The sequence below is a fragment of the Eulemur rufifrons genome, chromosome 15, assembly GCF_041146395.1.
Source record: "Eulemur rufifrons isolate Redbay chromosome 15, OSU_ERuf_1, whole genome shotgun sequence".
Lineage (NCBI taxonomy): Eukaryota > Metazoa > Chordata > Mammalia > Primates > Lemuridae > Eulemur > Eulemur rufifrons.
In genome coordinates this window covers 65,050,431-65,071,389 of record NC_090997.1, presented here as the reverse complement: position 1 = coordinate 65,071,389, position 20,959 = coordinate 65,050,431, and the positions used below count along the sequence as shown (strand labels likewise).

Genomic DNA, 20,959 nt, shown 5'->3' with positions numbered 1-20,959 from the left:
TCCAGGATTTGATCATTCTGTTTATCATTCTGAATTGAAATGAGTAAAATCTCCTCTGCACACAAACCCTAAAGAGTCCCCAGGCTGCTAGTGCACACACAGACATCCAGAAGGAATCCATCCTCCACTTGTCCATTCTTTCTAGCACTGGCCCACACCATCGATGCTGTCAACCCTGACATCCCCTTGGCTTGAAGTATTGTTTGGTTTCAACATCTGTTGTCTTTAAAGTTTCTTTTGCATCCTTGTCTATTTTCCTCTCTTTTGTCTCCTAGCACTGCCAGCGGAACACGACAGGAGAGCACTGTGAAAAATGTCTGGACGGTTATATTGGAGATTCCATCAGGGGAGCACCCCGGTTCTGCCAGCCCTGCCCCTGTCCCCTGCCCCAGCTGGCCAAGTAAGTCCCAAAGGAAGACAGTCTCATCTAATGATCATTCTTTTTTCTTTTCTTTTTTCCCCTATCCAGAGTTCTGAGGTTTTCCCATAGTCAAAACTGAATACCTCATGTTGAGATGAAACTGTAAAACATATAGAAAAGTTCTCTGGTCTAAATACACTGTCAGGGAAGCTTAAACACTTGCAGTATAGGTGATGACTCTATCCCAAAACATTGGAGTGCATCATAGGGTCAATGAAGTCTTTCAAGTTTTATAAACAAGGCTAGTCTCATCTTTTCTTGGCTATCTCCTGACCTAGAGAGAGCACAAATGGTGATGCCAAAAGACTCATTATAATATAGTATTTTCAGCAGTACTGTTTCTTCTAACTCTCACAAAATAGGCATTACCCTATATGCGGCAGCCAAATATGCTTCTCAATCAGAATTAGAACACAGATAAACAGCATACATGCTTTAGGCCAATTGGCTCATAGAAGATTTACAAGAAAACAAACTCTCACTTCTGGCTATGGTTTGACCTGAGTGAGAAGTTAAAGAGAATAGACATACATCTTAATGGAAATAATGGAATTCTTTTCAGGTATATAATATGTATAAATCCAGTAATCAAATCATGAATGGCCATTTTATTGGCCTAAACATGATAGAGTATAGAAGTAAAATGGTGTAGCAACATACGGTGTTTCAAACGTCAACCAGTTCTCCAATTCTCTACACCAACTGCATGTCCTGCGATCAATTTGGTTCTGACACTAAGTTCGTGGAGTCAGCACAGACCCCATAGGTTGGGATCAGTTCCACAAAACTGCCCCCACTTCAGATGCCAGCCAAAAAACGGGGTCCCAGGCTACTCACACTTCTGCCCAGCAGACTACAAATTCTAAGCGTCTTCTCAACCCTTCCCTCAGGTTGGATAAATCATTAAAATGACTCACAGAACTCAGAAAAGTGCTGAACTTATGATTGTTAATTTATTATAAAGGATACAACTCAGGAACAGCAAAATGGAAGTGATGCATATGACAAGCTATGGAGAGGTGGGGCTGGGGCGGGTGCTGGGACTCAGTGCTCTCTATTGGAGCACCTCATTAGCACCAACTCAAGTATTGATACAGGCTTCCTGTAAACAACTAAAGGCAGTGTTTTCACACAGGAAATTCCAAGGATTAAAGGGGCTCTGTGCCAGGAACCAGGGACAAAGACTAAATACTGTATGTGTGTTTTTTATTATACCACAAATGGAAAGAGCAGCAAACCTAAGTTCATATTCCTGTTTTGACACATAACACCTGTGTGATCTTAGACAAGTTACTTTCTCCCTATATTTCATTTTCCAGGAGATTTGGGGTCAAGAAAACTAGGTTCAGATCTGGACTCCATCCCTGATTCTTTTACCAGCTCTGGATCTCATTTTTTTTCTTAGTATAGCAAATCAAACTAAGAACTAAGAATCTGTATCATAGGATTGTGAAGATGGAACTAGGAGAATATGTGTGGTGCATTTGGGTTGGTGCATTCCCCATAGAAAGGTGTTAGGTAGATGTTTTCTTTATTGAACATATAACATTGTATTTTTTCTAATATTTATAGCTTACTTACTTATGCCAGGCACAGTTCTAAGTGTTTGGATGTAATACTTACGTAATTGATAGCGATTGTAAAGATTAAATTAAATCATGCACATAAAATGACTAAAAAAAAAAACACCTAAGTACCTGCTCCCACACTCACACACTTATAAAGAGAAAAGAGAGAGAGATGTTGACCGGATTTCCCACTAATTTTTTTTCTTAGTGGGAAAACCAGCATGGACTGACATTTCACCTACTACCTTGTGATGTGTTCAACTGCCTTGGACCTTGCTTTGTGGTTTTCCACATCCAATAGTATTGTAATGTGGGCAAAATGGATGGTACCAAGAGTGAGGGTAAAAAATACAATGTTCTTTTATTTTCACTCACGTATGTCCTGATATTTTTTTTTTTGCCTCATTTAGGAATATTTTCAATCATTCATTAATATTCTGCTCTCAAACGTTAGTCTTAACCACATTTGACATGGTTAAGCACATTTCTTTCTTGCCATGGTATGGTTTGTTAAATATATTTACCTCTAACTTCCTAATAACCAGTTTCACTCAATCTCCCATATAAAGATGCTGTGTAGCATCATCTACTCACAAAAAGTTCATAAACTTTAAGCTGTACATAGTTTTTTAGGTAGTAACAGATTAATTAGGAAGACAATCTCAGATGGTTCTTTCTAAGTGTGTTGTTCAATTTTTGCCCCACTCACATGACAAGGCTTGCTTATCTAAATGATCTGACATTAACGTCTTGAGATATGAGACTTTCAGAATATCATTCCCTATGTACTGAGAGACCTTGTCTACATGCAATCATATATTTATTGAGCACTTACTATATTCCAGTATAAAAACTGGTATTTTTCGAGTACTTATTACATGCCAGTCCTGTAATAAGTCACTGGTGTAATAGTCACTGGTGACACAGTGAATAAAACAGTCAAAAAGTCTTGCCTTTATTAAAATAGGTCAAAATACAGCAATTTTTGGAAGCTCCAAGAGCAGATGATCCTTTACCTTTTGAGCCACATTAATCCAGTTTGTTAGTTAAAAAAGAAATGCTTCTGGAGCCTAACTCTTTTCAATGAATGAAGAGAAAGTTGCCAACTGGGTGTCACTCTCCTGTCCTGAAAGAGGAAACAGTTTCCAAAGGCATCAAGGACCACCATTATTGTGCCTGTTCTTTCTGCGGGTGTGAGTGGATCCGGGGTTCAAAGGAGCAGTTAAGGGACTTAGGGAATGCGCTCTGAAGTTAGGTACATATTCACAGATGTGACAACTGAGTCTCTATAGCACAGACGTAAGGTTGAAAAGCCTGCTGAAAATGAAAACGAACCAAAAATCTGTCACCTGTAAGTAAACGGTATGTAGGAGTAGGGAGGAATTGCTAAGGGTGTAAGAGACCTCTGAGATTTTACAGATTTTTGTCTGTCCTGGCAATAGCTCTACTTCCTGAATCCTTTGGGGGTGGAGTTGGGGAACTGGCAGCAAAAAGGGGAGGAGGGGTTAGTCTGTGGTCATAAAACAGAACAAATTTGCTTGGATGCCCTAAGATTCTAACCTGTAATCTGGCTTTATTACTGACTTAATTAACTAATCTCAAACACTGATCAAATATCTTATCAAAAACCAAATGCCCCATTGCCTCTTTCAGCTTTCCTTTTAAATATTCATATTGCTACTTTTTATAAAAATAAAAGTTCCAGGACTTTTCAGAGAGGCCCCCAGTTTGGAATCTGAATTACACTTTGAAAGATCCATGAAGTTGAGCCTACAGCCCCAGGAGTTGGATTTCCAGTTACAATAGCCACATCAGAAAGCTAGGAAATAATGCTTGAGAGAATTAAGCAAGCAAACAAAAGACAGAGTCTATTTTTCTTTAAGTTCTCTAAGGGTTTTCTGAGAGTAAAAGGCACCCTTCCACTTGAAGGGGCGGTCAGAGTGAGCTGAGAGGGATGCAGTGTTTGCATTTCCCTGGCCAAAACCAGAGTTTACCTTAAGAAAAGCATAAACAGTTTATGCTGATGAAAAACAAAAATGAGCCCTCGAGGGCTGGCACTGCCTCCAAGATTCTGCCACTACCACGGAGACCAACGGTCTGCAGTTGTTCCTGGGGACCGTTTGCATAGAGCTCATGTTCTTATTTTGAGGTTGGCCAGACATCCTCCATCTCTACCAGTAGCTATGGAAATCATTCCAATTAAGGAAAATGTCATCTGTTTGAAACAGCAGGACATCAGCTACAGGCAGACGACTCCAGATGCCCCCGGCAGATGTTTCATCCTTCAAGCCGTGGGCGGGCTGCTGGGTGGAACACTTTCAAAGAAAGATGCGTGGGGGGTTGTTCGCGTTCTGGACTCTTAACTGACAGTGATTCTTCAAGTGGGCTAACAAGTAACATAAAGGCTAGGAGGTCGAAGAAATGTAATTTTGTTGGAATGTTTTTACCGAACTGTTAGAGAAAATAAATTGTGGGCATTGCCTTTCACTGAGAAACACGTGTTGTTTTCTGACTGATTTTATGTCTTCAAACAAAGCAAACACATTCTCCATTTGCTTTGCTCTGAAGACCATTAGGGAAAAATTGCTGATGCAGGCAGGAACCGGAGAGCAGCAGGTCACACTCCATTGGCTGTACAGTACCTAAGCCAAAACTAATTTAAAAGTCTTGAAAATGTTCCACAAACACACACACACACACACACGCCCCTACACCCTGCACAATTCATATTTCAATGTAGAATTTTCCAAATTGTGGAGAGCATAACCCCATTTCCCCTGCCTTAATAATTAGGAGAGTTATTTATCCTGCCGAACCAATATTTTTATTACTTTTCTGTCCTGTGTCCTAATTTTTATTATCTTAAAAAAAAAAAAAAAAAAAGGAAGAAGGAGAAGAAAGAGAGGGGATACATGGACTAAAATCCTTGTATGGTGGGTCCTATGCCTTGCTGGAGTACTCGCTTTGTGACCTTGATCAACTCAGCTAGTCCCTGTACCCTTATACCCAATCTTTAAGGTACACATGAAAGAAATTAAGGTTGTGGAGATTAGAGAGTATAGTTTAGAACTGGTTCCTGGCCATTAAAAGTAGACAAGACCTAGTACAAAAAAAGGTGGGGGGGACTTTTAAAAGTATATACAGAAAGTGGTGGAGAATAAGAAGGGATTCTCATATAGCAGGCAAAATTTGATTATTTTATTTCTGGCTTTGGAATATGTGTTTTAGACGTGTGTTTGATAAATATATCTAGGACCTGGGAGTGGTCCCACCAATGGAGTGGCATTTTGTATCTGGGCCTACTGGTTGGAACTTTCCTGCAAGGTAAATGTAGTAAGTTTAAATAAAGCAAATGATCACACCCATTAGAACTTCAAGGTGACCAGTATAAAGGTGATCTAATAAAAAGGTAAAACAGTCTCTTCAGTAGTGTATGGAACTGACTTCTAACTTTCACTTACAATTCTAGTTTTGCAGAATCCTGCTATAGAAAAAATGGAGCTGTTCGGTGTATGTGCAAAGAAAACTATGCTGGACCTAACTGTGAGAGGTAGGCTAATAAAATTCTGTTTTCTGTGTGAGTCAAAGGAGGCTTTCTGTTTCTTGCACTCATCAGCTCTGCCACGCTCCTGCAGGGGCCATGGTTCCCCTAGCGCTCCGAAGGTTCGCTGAACAATCATTGACCAGACGCAGATTAATTGGAGAAAAAGCATACAAATTTATTTAATGTGTATACACGGGAGCCTTCAGAATGAAGACTCAAAGATACAGGAGAAATTGTCCATTTTTATGCTTCGGTTTAACAAAGCATAGACAGCCTTGCAGAAATATGATTGGACAACAAGGGTCTGATCTAATGCTAATAGACCGAGTGAGGAAACCCACCTGTCAGCTGCTCACAGTTTTCTAAGATAAAATGGCTTTTGCTAAAAAAAAGACTCACAGAGAGATCTTATTTTTAACAGAAATGCCTTTAACATTGGCCTCATCATTGTGTTTAGGCAGCTAAGTGACGGGTAATGCCCTAAAGACAGGGAGGGAAGGGACAGGAGGCGCTATCCAAAGAGCCAGTGGCACCTCCTCAGGCAACTCACCACAGCAACCGCAGGCTCCCGCGCCCTGAGGGAGCTCAACTCAGCCTGGGCTTAAAATGTAAACCTTAAATTACGAGCAATCTTACTTCCAAAGAGAACCTCTCTGTCTCTCGGAGAGTAGTTCCAAAATAAACAAACAAAAAGCCACAGTGTCTGTGGGACAGAGGAAATTTCCACACTCAGAAGGCATTATTATTATGATGATTAATAAATGTGCAAAATGCGGATAATTCTTTCACTAAAGGGTTATCGGATTTTTTTTTTTTTTTTTATGTGCCGTAACAGGGAAAGTGAGAGCTGAGGTCCCACATGAATTTCATCCATTAGGAGGGAGGGACGACAGAGATGATCAGATTACACTGCGCTGAATAATGTTTGTGACACACTTATTCTGTATTTCCTTACTTGAGGACACAGGAACATGAGGCACCTGATTTACTCATTTTCTGGCTCAGTGGAGGTCTGAGAGGTTTGTTCATCAGCCAGGATGAAGCTTTTTCTCCTCAGACTCAACTCAGCTTAGTCTGATGATGGCTGAGCAGTATTGCTAATGTGTGTTCCCATGGCTGTGAGAGAGGAGTTAATGGCCCTAAATGGAGCCCTGCTGACCAAATGCAAAACCTCCCAGAAGTGAAATAGCCTCCGCCCTAAGGCCCTAAGGGCACAGTCCTGCAACATAACACGCGGTGCAGATAAGGGTTCTGTCAGCAACAGTGGCCCCCAGCCCAGCACAGGACAGCATGCCCACCCCCCATGGGACTGCAGATGTTAAATCTCCCAGCCCACATGGGAGGCTCCCAGGCTCTGCCATTACCCATCGAGACTGGGTGAGATCTGGTGCTGGAATGGTAGGATCCTGGCCCTGCAATGGTAGGACCCAGGAAAGGCACTAGTTTGGGTAGGAAAGTAGAGTGTTAAAGAGATTTTGCATGGGCCTGGCTGAGTTTGCATCTCAGCTCTTGCCACTTTTGTGATCCTCCTGGGCAAGTTATCTGTCCTAAGTGCTAATTCCCACTTCTACAGAGTGGAAAAATGAGGGTGCCCAGTTCACAGGACTGCTGTGAGGTAATACTGAAAGTTTTCAGTGTGGCACCTGACACTTCATAAATGCTCAATAAAAATTAACTTGTGACAGTAAGAGTCATTGTAGTCATTGTCCAACTTCTGCCACTGGTGTGGTGATGTGTGCCGGGGACAGTCGGCTCATTTCCCTGAATCTTCATTTTCTTAGCTAGAAATCATGGCTTTGAACTACATAGTGACATTTGTTGATTATCTCTCATGTCTTTGTTGCTTTACATTCCTCATCTGTCATCCTCACAACCACCCTGAGAAGTTATATTTTGTCATTTGCAGATAAGGAAACAGCCAGAGGGGCTAGATCACTGAAAAGGAGGTGGCCTTTGCTGCTTTTGATTTGTGTGTGACCCTGGGAATGAGAGAAGGGTTTCTATTTTGAGTTTAATAGCCAAGTGCTTAAGTTATCTGAGCATCTAATCTATGTTTTCAATGTATTTGTGAACTTGGACCTCTCCACAAGAGTTTTTCAAAACATGCAGCTGGTTTGTGTGGATATCTATTTCAAACAAAAGCAAAAATTAGTCCAAACCAAGAACACTATAGGTCTTTCTGTAGTTAGAGATTATTTAAGCCAGTGGTGGTTTTCAAATCTGACTGTGTCTAAGTGTCTTCTGCAACCCTTTGGATTCCTAAGCCTTCTCCAAACCCCACCTCCACCACCCACTGAAAAAGAACATGTAGGGGTGAGGCTCGGGACCCATGTTTTGACTTACTGTTGGATTCTCATGCACCGTGGCTCTCACTGCTTTGAGAACCATGGCTCTACTTTAACCTTCAGTACCACACTCACATAAAAGAAGTGTTTCTCAAACTGTGGCCTAAAAACCTCCGGTGTCCTCAGACCCTCAGAACAGGTTCGTGGGTGCTCAGTGAATATTTTCTTAACTTTATGTCTAATTTCAATGATAATCTTGAGAAAAACATTCATTGAAACATGCTCTAGACGTTCTGTAGTATCACTTTATAACAAAGGGAGATGTCCCTCAATGCTGGGGACAAAATAACAGGGGTGATGGTGTATCAGTGACACATGACAGACAATTGGAGGTCGAATGGGATGACATCCAAGCGAGCTGTAAAACTAAAGATTCCAGAAAGAAAACTGGTGAGAGGGATGAGTCGTCAGGTAGCACATGGCAGGATAGGCTTGCTGGACTCAGACAATCCTCTGCTGCGTCAGGGTGCGAGTGGCCATTCGGGTGCAAGAAAACAACGTAATCCATTATCTTGAATTAATGTTTATTTTAATCTGATTAGTTTTATAGTTTCATTTATGTTTTATTTGGAAATTTGCTTTGGTTTTCAAAGCATATAAAAGCCATAGATACAAGGAGTTTACACCTAGTTTTATGTTCAAAATGTTTAAAGACAATTTAAATGAACACTGGAGGGGGTATTCTATGAAAATGTTTTCCATTAAAAGAGATCCATACTACATACAGATTTGAGAATCACTGATCTGAAACATAAAACATGTTTTACCTACTCTGCGTCTTACAGTACCACGTAAAACAGCTCAAACATACCCTCCTGCCTTGTCCTGACTATTAGGACCATGATTCTTAGCCTGCTCTGGCCCCTCCTGTCTTTCTTCCATGAAGCGCTTCTCCCACCTCACACTTTAAACTCCACATATTGGGCATGCTGTTCTCAAACTCCAGCAGATCAGCTGGAGAGCCTACCACATCGTATTGCATTTAGACCATGAGCAGGATGATAACAATGATAAATAACATTTATTGAGTGCTTACTGTGTGGTATGTCACACACGATTATTAAGCATTTCACAGACACTGACACATTTAAGCCTTAAAAAAGAAAATCCTATGGGGTACCATTTTCATCCTTATTTACAGAGGAAGAGACACAAAGAGTTTGTCACTTGCCCAAAATCACACAATGGCTTTTTTGTCTCTACTGTTAAACTACGAGCACCTTGACAGAAGCAGGATCGTGTCCCTTCTCTGTCCACTCTTCCCCCATCACAGGCTCTGGCATAGTGTGGGCACTCAGCTATATTTGTTTAGCTAATGTTTTTTTCTTAATTAAAAAACAACAGTCCTTTCAGTGTTCCTTTTAAAAAGGTATGATGTAATGAAGAGAGTCAGTCATGTCTTGCCCTGTTTTAGCACCCCCCAACCTCCCACCCCATACCAGGAAATGGAAAAGGGTGACCCAGAATTGACTGAGTCAAGACAATGTCCTCTGGCTGAAGAGAAGTTGCAAATGGAAGATCTCTTTTGCTGCAAATAATCACAAAATGCGCAAGCCTTATAGAAGGAGTTTTGCAATTCTCGTTCTCATCCCAGTTCACAATTAAGTACACTTTAAAGATGAGGTGCTCACTTTGGCAGCACATATACTAAAATTGGAATGATACAGAGAAGATTAGCATGGCATCCTGCACAAGGATGACATGCGAATTCATGAAGCAGTCCATATATTTATGTTGCATGTTCTTACTCATATGTGGGAGCTAAAAAAAAAAAAAATGAGCTCTTGGAAGTAGAGAGTAGAATTGTGGTTATTAAAGGCTAGGAGGGTTAGGGGTATGCGAAGATAGAGAGAGGTTGGTTTACGGATACAAAGTTCCAGCTAGAGGAGAGGAATAAGTTCTAGCGTTCTATAGCACTGCAGGGGGAATATCATTACCAGCAATTTAGTGTATATTTCCAAAAGGCTAAAAGAGAGGATTTTGCATGTTCACAACACTGAGAAGTAATAAATATTCTAAGCTAATTACCTGATTTGATCATTATACATATATCAAAATATCATTCTGTATCCCATAAATATGTACAATTATTATGTGTCAACTAAAAATAAAAGGAAAAAAAAATCCTTATTCAGGAGCTCACTGGCTCCTCCCCAAAATATATATGTATAGTAGTATATATGTAATAAAATTAATTCATTCAAAAAAAGATAAGAAATCTGAGACTCAGAGCCATGAAGACACTTAATCTAAGGTCATACAGTTGGTTAGCATTAAATCCAAAACTAAAACCCAGGACCCTCAATGTTCAATTCAGTTTTCAGTTGAAAAACTTACACAATCTCAATGCTTCAGTGTCCCACTGTTAGGGACCTTAAACCCCTAACAGGAAAGGCAGGACATAGTATCAACAGAGATGATGATGCTGACAATAGTAATGATTTTGATGATGGCCTTGATTTGGAAAAGAAGAATAAGGGAGAGAAGGAAGAGATAGCTAACATTTCTTGAGGCTTACTGGGATGCAGGGTTTTCGTCTAATTTTCTCTGAAGGTATCAAGTCTTTCAAACTTCAGCTATCAGCCCTGTTACTTGCATAGAGTTCTATGACTCCCCACTCCCTGCCTTGCTCCATTTCTGGAGTCTTGTTCTGTAACCTTCAATGGGTTACTTATATTTTCCTAGCCTTGTTTCCCAGTCTCTCGTGAAGAAGTGGAAAGCATTTTTATGGCACACTTTGCAACAAGTGCTTTTTCTTACATCATCTTATTTAATCCCAATGACATCTATAGAGTGACACCCTTCCCAGAAAGGTTTCTCAGGCCAGGAGTTTGGGTACCTTTGTTAAAGCCATCCAGCGACAGCTGTGTAGCCCTGGGAGGAAGAGCAGAAGTTGAGAAAGAGGAGAGGAGAACTCCAAACATTCCCCCAACAATAGCTTTCGGACAAAATCCTCAATTTTTCCAAAGAATATATCTTTTGCTTTTCCATTCCATATGATCACTAACTGAAATGGCAAAGTTCATATGCCACAGTCCTCTCATTTGCATTATAAACTTATCAGCTCTATTTTCTCTAGATGGATCAAGTCATTAATAGAAGTAAAAATGAGATTATGGAAGAAAAAAATAGGAACAGACTACTGGGTACTGGGGCTCCAATGCTGACTCTAAATCCAAGTATTCATCCTTTTGTATATTTGCTATTAGCTCTTTGAGGGCAGGATTGGGCACATAACTAACATTTGATTATTCAACTGTTATAATCATTAATGTGTTAATTAGTGAATTTATTAATGCCAGACTTGTGGAGTGGAAAGAGCATTAAGCCTGGAGTCTCACAGAGGTTTGAGGCATGTAGCAATGAGCAAGTCATTTAGCTTCTCTGCCCTCCACCTTCCCCATCTATAACAGTAGGTATTTGTCGGGGGATACCGTAAGTCTTTGTATGCTCATTCTGTAAAATTTGTAGAAGCCAGAGTTTGGACTACAACTTCAGCTTTGCCTCTGAACCTACTACCAACAACTTTTCTTTAAATTCAGAGCAACTCAAAGTAGGTTTCCACTGTGATTGAGATTCCAACTTGCAGAATAGAGTGTTTGGTTTTTCTCTTGTGAAAGACCAGGAGGTAATATACAAAGAGCAAATGCAATGGATTTAAATGGAGAAAAGAAAGTCACTGGCATCTGGGCAAGTCCCTTCACTCCCAGACAGACCTTCATGCCCCCAAGTACTCATTGAGGTGGTAGATTTGAGTCCCATTTTCATGGGCCTAAGAGTTTAATATTCTCTGTTTGGTGAACTGCAGCAAAGGATAGAAATTCAATCCAGCTGCACGTTCCACAGAGGAATAATTTATGCTGCCTTGCACACCGGAGGGCCTATAAACCTGAGGTGCAAAGACATGAGAAAGTGTGAATCACAAAACTCATTGAACGTTTCCTCTTGGAGTGTCTCTCTGGGGGTTGTGTAGAATTTATCTTCATCCTCTTCATCTTTTTCATAGAACTTGATTTCTAGCGTTCATGATATTGTGCATAATTATGTTTCACTCATTTCCTGCTCTTTCAGAGCATGAGCTTTGTGTTTTTCCTCTTCCTGTCTCCTTCTGTGCCTTACATAAAATGGACATGAATTGTCCCTCTGTTGGATGAATTCACTCATCCATTCACAGCAGCAGCAGCAGCAGCAGCAGCAGCAGCAGCAGCAGCAGCAGCGTGGTCCAGGGTGGAGCAAAGGAAAACACAGCAGGGTCAGAGGGTTTGGACCTTGCGCTGTGACTTTCTAGCTCTGTGGCCCTGGAAAACTCAAGTAGTCTCTCAGCCTCAGAATGCCAGGCCTGGGTGGCTCCCTCCCAGGTGCCGGCAGCAGCTAAATAAACTCACATAGGTGAAGCTGTGAGACACGGTGCAGGTAAAGAGTGTAAAGATTGAACATACACCATCACTACAACTACACCCAAAAACTGAGACATGAGAAAAGAGGCTGGAAAAGCGTGAACAAAATTTTGACAGTGATTTTGTCAGGATCCTGGGGTTACAGGTGTGATTTTTTTCATTTCTGTTTTTCAAATGTTCTGAACTATGATTCTCTTACTTTAAAGGGAAGCCTTTAAAAAATGTAGTGTCTTATTATTGCTGGCCAGGGCACGTTGATTTCCTTGGAAAGCTCTCCCTTCCTTTCCACTCCCAAGGCCAACGCCCCAGCCCAGGCCCTCACGCCCCACCCGTGTGCCTGCTCCAGCCTGCAGTCCACCCTGACCCCTGACCCCAAGGCCGGAGCTGGCTCCCTCTCCTACCGCGTTCATCACACTCAAGACTCTTGCTGGCTCTGTTTTTCTCTCTCTCTCGCACGTCAGAACTAACTCCTCTGCCAGACCTTTGGTCCCCTTACAGTGTCACCATGTTCTTTCCAGTGACTCCCAGAGTGTCTTGAGCTCCAGGTAGCCCATCTTCCACACTAGTTTAGGGTCCACAGCAAAAGAGAGACCACAATCAGCAAACGTGTAGCTTGGCCGGTACAGTATTCTTACAAAATTTGAGCCAACTTTTAAAAATCGCAATTTCAAATAAAAATCCAGATTTCTACTTTTTTCTTCAGAAATGAGATCTGGCAACACAAGTCCTTCATTCCCTCAAGGCCGTGGTCTGGCAACAATTGACTGGAGCCTGGTAACAGCTGCCCCCTTGGATGGGCTCTGTAGTCCCACCATTCACAGCAGGGCCCTTGCTGGCCTGCAGGGCACCTTTGGAAAGTAGAGAAAGACATTTCTTCCTCCCAGCAGAGGCAGCTCCACCTAGAGAGCACAGCTTGGCACAGAGAGCAAAGGCTGGGTGGATTTCAGGCTCTACTCTCCAGCTCGGCTGGGCTCCCTTGCTAAGGGCCCAGCCAGCATGGCCGTAGGCTCTGGCTCTGCCCACAGTAAATGCTGACATATCTAAAACATTCAGAAGAATGGCATCCTGGGCTCCAACTCTGTTTATCTGTGGACTGTCAGCTCTGCCATCTGCCTTGTCTCCAGGCTGGCTTTGCTCAGTCACAAGGTAACTGCCAGCAGCTAAGAGTGCTACCTACTGCCTCTTTATTCATCTGAAATCAGAGAGAGTCTGGGTCCATGACCCTGAAACAGCAGCCTTGAGCTCCACTCCAACTGAATCCCTCCTGAGCCCATCCCATTTGGCCAGGCACTGATTGGCTCAGGTTTAGTTACTTGAACAATTCATTGTTGCAAGACAAAGTACGCTTTAGACTAATGTTTCTCAATAGAGGTATTATTAACATTTTGGCCAGGACATGTCCCAGCTGTACCCTGAGATCTGCATACATCTCATTGCAGGACATTTAGCATCTCTAGTTCCACTCATCATACGCCAGCTGTGCACACCAGTCCCTGGGATAACCAAAAATGCCCATATGCTAGTCTAATCCAGACACTCCTACAACTGCAGGCCTGGCTGAACTGACTGGCCTACAGCACAACGGAGAGGGGTGGGTTCTTAAAAAGAAAGTTTGGTCCCTTTAGAAAGATGGGAAAGTGGGAATGGATTCTGGGAGGGCGATTTGCAAATGTCCACGATACCTTTCTTTTATGCAGGAAAGAGGATAAAAAGGGAGAGAAAGTATGGATGCTAAATGTTTAAATGTGTGATATTCCACTTCAGATGTGCTCCTGGTTATTATGGAAACCCCTTACTCGTTGGAAGCACCTGTAAGAAATGCGACTGCAGTGGAAATTCAGATCCCAATCTGATCTTTGAGGATTGTGATGAAGTCACTGGCCAGTGTAGAAACTGCTTACGTAACACCACTGGGTTCAAGTGTGAACGCTGTGCTCCTGGCTACTATGGGGATGCCAGGATAGCCAAGAACTGTGCAGGTACAGTACTATAAATACTAAGCCAGCTGCGTGGCCAGTGAGGCCCTATGCTAATACTGAATTTAGATGAAGAATTTATCTTAAGAAATACTGCAAGTGCCTTCTTGTCCCTTTTCCAGGGCAATGTACATTCTCAGGAATATACATCCCAAACTCACTAGGGATAGAAATTTTTATCCAGGCTCCTAATGTAACTTAGCTCATGGGTGGAATGAACTGGGAGACACTAACACAAATGAACTTTTTTCTTATCATATCCTTCCAATTTTGATCAAAGTAATAAATCAGACCTCTGTGAATTACCTATCATTGACCAGAGGACTGAATGAAATCTTGCACGGTTCAAATCAGTTTCCTTATTCTGGACGTTATATCTCCTCTTTCAGTTATGCTTGGTAAAATTGACATTTCAGTGAAATAGATTAGCAAGCTACCCCCTAATTTCCTCAAATTGTCAGAGTAAATATTTCAAGAATAGTTTAAGAAATATTCCTAGATGTGAGATAGACTGAAATGTACAAATTTAATCATGACTCCTCCAAGCCATTTGCTACATAGAGTGAAGCTCCTCAGAAGTGAAGTTAAATTGCTTTTCTCTAGAATACAGGAAGGCTGAGATCGAGCATTTCCTACTCTTATGTGACTTTGAGAGGAGGCAGGGAGAGAGAAAGGTATTTTGCTCTTGTGGGCTGCTTCTATAAAAAAATCCTCTCCGAAACAAATTCCCACTTGAAAAGATTGAGGAAGTGAAGAGTTTAAAATCGAAAAGGGAATGTGTGTGATCTGCAGAAGTCACAATACAAGTAAACAGTTCTGCAAGAAAGCAATGTGCGCAGAGGCATGACACTGAGAATGTGGCAGGAAGGAAGGAGCACTGTGTCTGCTCACAACAGAGAGGAAGAAAGCAGTCATCAGAGTGTTGACAAAAGCAAAGCCTGAAAGGTGAACATCCTGACTCTCCAAACATTGACTAAACTTGTATTTAAACTACAAAGATGCAGATCACGCTTCAAAGAGAAGCTAACATAAGAAGCAATAAAGCATGATCTTTATTGCTGAATGGTTTAATAAATCTGCATTTTGTGGAACATTAAACAGCTGAAATGTAATAAATAGATGTCCCCATGAAGCTGATTTTTTATGATTATTCTGTAAAGACAGTTAAGAGGTGGGGAAAAATTCACAATTCTATTTCAGCTTATTGCTGGCATAGAAAGCTAAGGAATTCCTCCTTAAATATTATTAATACAAATGAATTCCCATACAGAAACTCAGTGGAAAATGAACAATCTGATAAGATTGGGTTTTTTGTTTTTATTTTTTCCAAAAGGCATTATTGAAAATCATCAGTAGATGAATAATGGACTCTCAGGTCTTCTAAATCCATGTAAACACGTTCCTAATTCTTTCCACAACAGTATTCCTAGCCCTCCCACTGATAGCTATCATTTGGAGGTTTGGAGTCTGCCTTGCCAAAGACTGTGCACTGTGGGAGCCAAGAATGGCTCGTGGGCCTCCTCACTCTCACTCGCTGGGCTGCTCCCCCCTCACACCTGGCAGCGATCAACCCTGGAGTTAGATTTAACTGGAGTATGAGTCTGCAATGAAGGGATGGCTTTCAATTTCAAGTTGAACGATGAGCTGCATGGTCATTTAGTTCCTTGTGAAACATACCAGGATTTTTTTGGACTAAAGCAATTGCACAGTCATGTCCAGAATACCAAACAGTTGGGAGAGAAATCCTAGAAAACTCAGATTGAGTTTTGCCCAGGGTCAGCTGTGAAAAATCTCACTGGGCTAGGGCTTAAGTGGGTGAGGGGCTTAATCTCTATATCATAGATTCCACAAAGTCTTAAGGAAGAATCTAATTAATCCCCATTGAAGAATTGAGGAATCACTAGTATTTCTAGAAACCATGACACTATTGCCATATTTTAAGCATTGAGAAATGAATCCCTCCCTGATCTCTTGTTTTCGTTTCCCACAGTGTGCAACTGCGGGGGAGGCCCATGTGACAGCGTAACCGGAGAATGCTTGGAAGAAGGTTTTGAACCCCCTACAGGCATGGACTGCCCAACCATAAGTAAAAATAACAGTACATGATTGACTAACCCCACTTTCCCTAATGTGCTGCAGGTGTGGGATTATGAAGAGCTATGCAATGTCACTTTCTAGAAACTGCTGAGTCCCACCCCTGGATTTAACCCTGTCTGTCTCTCAGCCAAATGGACTCTGCACAACGTACTTGGTGGTCCACTTGATTCCAACTGGCGAATAGGTGGTTTACATTTACATAGCTCTATTTTAGAAAACTTATGTTATCAAGTCTTTACGTTTAGCATCTTGCCTAATGGGTATAGGCAAAGTTAGAAACAACTCCCAATGACAGAGCTCTTTTTTGCTCCTTTTTGTATCTTGTCTCTTCATTTGCTCAGATAATATGACATACAGGCAATGCTTTATAACACCCGTGGAAACTAAGATCCCAAGAGATTTAAGTGGCTTTTCCCAAGTCACTCCAAATTGGAAGTGGGACCAGAAATATTATAGAATAGTCAGACTTTACGAAATGGAGCTGCCTCCATCAAATCATGGTCTCTTGGTCCATCAAATCATGAACAGTTATACTGGAAACAAAACCTTTGGTTTAAAGACTATTTTAACATTAGGCATCCCCTCCGACAAAGAAAAGTATCTGGTTTCTCAGTCCCTCTGAGCAGGAGAGATTGATATTACCAGTGAATCACATCTTAGAAGACGGCATAGGATATGAGGCACAAGCTCGCGAAGTTCCCCACTGATGGAATAGGCCACCTTGACGCCTAAGCCAGGTCAATTTAAGGACATCAAGATGCCTGCCTGGCCCCAAGCATCTCCCCCACTAGCCTAATGTGCTGACTGGGGACTCATTCCCTGGAGAGAGCTTGTAAGTAAGACCATGTTAAATTGCAAATAACAAATTAACATATTAACAACCATTAACACTCCAGTCTCCCTTCATCGGTTCTCTGAAATAAAGTACAGTCTGAGGGAACGAGATTGGGAACAGGCAAATTGCAAAAGGTGGTCAAGACAGGTCTTAAAGCATGGTGCACAGTGATGCTCCGGAGACCTCCTTGTGCTAAGGAGGCGCGCAGGGGGCTGGGCTCTCGGGGGGAGCTGAGCCCTTTCTGGGGTGAGGCGAAGGCCGTGCTGGCCCCCGAATGCTGACTGAGGGAAGCTAATGGGAGAGGAGGGGTGTCCAGCAAATAGCCACCCTCACTAGCCGGCACCCAAGCAAGAGACCAAAGCCTGACAGGAATAGAATCATAGCTCCTCGGGAAACAAAAAGTAAAAATGGTCTTAACCAAGGCAGTACACATTCGTGGTCTACTTAAAGCGACGTGCTTCCTGGCCGACTTTTGATTCTGAAGAAATGGCACTCCTGTTTCCCCTCCAGGCTGCGATAAGTGCGTCTGGGACCTGACCGATGACCTGCGGCTCGCGGCGCTCTCCATTGAGGACGGCAAATCCGGGCTGCTGAGCGTGTCCTCCGGCGCCGCCGCGCATAGGCACGTGAACGACATCAACGCCACCATCTACCTCCTCAAAGTACGCAGGATGTTGTGCCTTCCGCTGTGTTCCCTCTGCTTTCACGGACTCGGGCCTAGTAACTCCTCCTACGCCCTTTTTGTCTCTGAGTCTCATCGCGGTATGACAGATTGTTAGACCCGTAGGTCTCACATACATAACATAAATAATGTCATAGGAAATTATGAAAAGTAGATCGTAACCATGAGCTTCAGTCCAAACCAAGAGCTGCCATCTATAAAAGAGGTTATCCGGAAAATGAAATGACTCAGACAACAAAACTATTGAGAGAAGAGAAACACTCTTGTTTCCTTGGTGAAGCCATACATTAGTTGTCCAAGTCGTTACCACATACCACAAGGCTATCATTACCTTAGCCTCAGTTTGTAAGGTTTTGGGTTTCTCTAGAAGCATCCTTCTCTCTCTCTCTCTCCCCACCCCCCTTCCCACCCACATTTCTTTCTCACACACATTCTCTCTCATTTTCCCACACTCACACACTCACACACTCAAACATACACACGAGCCTTGTTTCTCCTCATAGGTTTACCGGTTAATAAACAAGTTAAAGGCAGCCAACACTGAAAAGTAGTGGCACAGTTGGTCCTATGTGCTCATGTGTTCTGCATCCTCAGGTTACCCATCGTTGGATTCAGCCAATCACAGATGAAAAATGTTTTTAAAAAACAATACAAAATAATGTAATAATAAAAATAATACAAATTAAAAACAATATAATAACTATATAGCATGACATTGCATTAGTATTATAAATAATTACTAACCATTAGTAATTAATAAGTATTCTGGAGGATGTGTATAGGTTATATGCAAATACTGCACCATTTTATGTCAGGGACTTGAGCATTCATGGATTTTGGTATCCAAAGGGGGTCCTGGGATCAATCCCTCACAGATACAGAGGGCCACTGTATAAAGGTCCTTATATATTTAAATATTAAGAGTTTTCTTTCCCCCTAAATCATAGGTTTCTATCACAACTAAAAATATTTTTTAAAACAATAATATTATTATAGTTAGCTGAGAGGACAATAGAATTAATACCAGTACATTGTTTTACTTTATTAGTCAGTTTAGCATAATGATTAAGAACATAGACATTGAAACCAGATTGCTTGTGTTCAAAGCCCAGCTCTGGCACTTACTAGCTATGTGGCCTTGGGTAAGTTATCTAACCTCTTTATTCTTCAGTTTCCTCATCTGGAATTGAGGATACTTATTGCATCTATTTCATGAACGATTGAAAAATTCAATGAGCTGATATACATGGAGAAGTTAGAACAGTACCTAGCATAATAAGAACTCATTACTTTTTGGAAGAGCAAATGATATCCACAGCAAAATATTTACATATTGGCCAAATATGTAAAGTGTAAACCAAAACAAAAATTATAAAATTCTAGCCTGGATGGGATCTTAGTGAGCATTCTATTCTAAATTTAGGAATTGTTCTTGTCCTAACTCACCTATTTGGACACATGAGGGCACTAATTCTCAGGGAGTCACTCAGATTTAGGCCTCTTCATACCACTGAAATCCTCTTTCCTCAAAGGCACAATCTCAAGATAGATATCATTATAGCCGACAGGAGGTCAGTACCAAGATTGAATGGCATACTCCAAAGTAATCTGAGTAAAGTTAAATTTAGACCAAACTCCTCAAAAATGCAAAAGAAGGAAGCAAGGGATCTGAAGTACAGAGACTTTCTCTTTTTACACTAAAAAGAAGAAAGTGAATTTCTAAACCTTATTTACATTGATCCTGGTGGGTTGATCAGTACTTCCAAGGCCTGACCAAGTGGAAATTTTAAAGCTCAGACACCCAGGGCCACCACCAGCCTTTGTGCCTTTGCACAAATTAGAAAAAGGTGCTCTCTCCCCACGACCAGTGTAGCCCCAGGCCAGCATCCCTAGCCTGGTGAGTGGAACTCCCAGAATGGCAGCCCCTCTGCGGATCCCACCCCTCACACCAGCCTGTACCGGCCTCTGGACCCCACTATTTGGAGAAGAGGGGCTCACACTTTACTCTGAGTCATCTTACACTGAGTTTTATGTATACTTGTGTTATAATAATCTGGTGTACACATCAACCGATTATTTTCAAAACACATTTTTCCACAGACAAAATTGTCAGAAAGAGAAAACCAGTATGTCCTAAGAAAGATACAAATCAGCAATGCTGAGAACACGATGAAAAGCCTTCTGTCTGATGCAGAGGAATTAGCTGAAAAGGTATGTATGTATTCAGTTTCTGGGACAGTCTTCAAAGAAAGGATTTAGCTGATGTGAGCCTGGCTAGTCACAAACGGCTGAGGCTTAACACAACCCAGAAAAAATGCAGTGACCCATGTGCCTTAAAATAAATCAAAGCCAGACCTGTGGAGAAAGTTAACCTGGTCTCCACCATCTCTTCCATGTTCACTGGGTTTCTTGAAAAACTATGTTTATGGGGAGCTTTCTGTGTATTTGCTGCTGGTCAATATGGTTGATATATTTTCAATTAGGATAGTCATTCAGCTGTTTGCTTAGCATTTTACGTCTAAGAGCTATAGAGCATCCAGAAATAAACCTTATTATATAGAATATAAAATTTAAATGTTTGCTAAAGGATGTATTAAGTCAGCAGTCCCCAACCTTTTTGGCACCAGGGACTGGTTTCATAAAAGACAATTATTCCGCAGACCCAGGGAGAGGGGGGCGGGAAGGCGGTGGTTTTGGAATGATTCAAGCACATAACATTTATTGTGCAGTCAAACCTCTCTGCTAATGATAATCTGTATTTGCAGCCACTCCCCAGGGCTAGCATCACATTCTCATAAGGAGTGCGCAACCTAGATCCTTCACATGTGCAGTTTACAGTAGGGTTTGCACTCCTGTGAGAATCTAATGCCACTGCTGATATGACAAGAGCCAAAGTTTATGTGGTGATGTGAGTGATGGGGAGCAGCTGTAAATACAGATGAAGCTTTGCTCATTCGCTGCTCACCTCCTGTTGTGCAGCCCAGTTCCTAACAGGCCTGGTTCCTAACCAGTCTGTGACCCAGGGATTGGGGACCACAGCGTTAAGTGATAAGGAAAAGGAAAAGGAATTGTTCTGAGAAAGCAGTTTTGCTCT

At 41.8% G+C, this 20,959-nt stretch overlaps 1 protein-coding gene and 1 non-coding gene across 3 annotated transcripts in view; both read left to right on the top strand.

The window, feature by feature from the left end:
* The window catches only part of LAMA4 (laminin subunit alpha 4), a 133,744-nt gene that overhangs the window by 40,224 nt on the left and 72,561 nt on the right, over window positions 1-20,959 (top strand). Inside the window, exons 3-8 of one of the 2 annotated variants that reach the window (XM_069489006.1) lie at window positions 276-400; window positions 5,459-5,539; window positions 14,040-14,254; window positions 16,242-16,337; window positions 17,694-17,845; window positions 19,966-20,076. In XM_069489006.1, the coding sequence (XP_069345107.1) occupies window positions 276-400; window positions 5,459-5,539; window positions 14,040-14,254; window positions 16,242-16,337; window positions 17,694-17,845; window positions 19,966-20,076 (780 nt within the window). The remainder of the gene's footprint in view (window positions 1-275; window positions 401-5,458; window positions 5,540-14,039; window positions 14,255-16,241; window positions 16,338-17,693; window positions 17,846-19,965; window positions 20,077-20,959) is intronic. The other variant, XM_069489005.1, reaches the window with a different exon arrangement.
* LOC138396113 (U6 spliceosomal RNA) lies at window positions 9,502-9,609 on the top strand. The gene has a single exon (XR_011235593.1). It is a non-coding gene; the product is annotated as a U6 spliceosomal RNA (small nuclear RNA).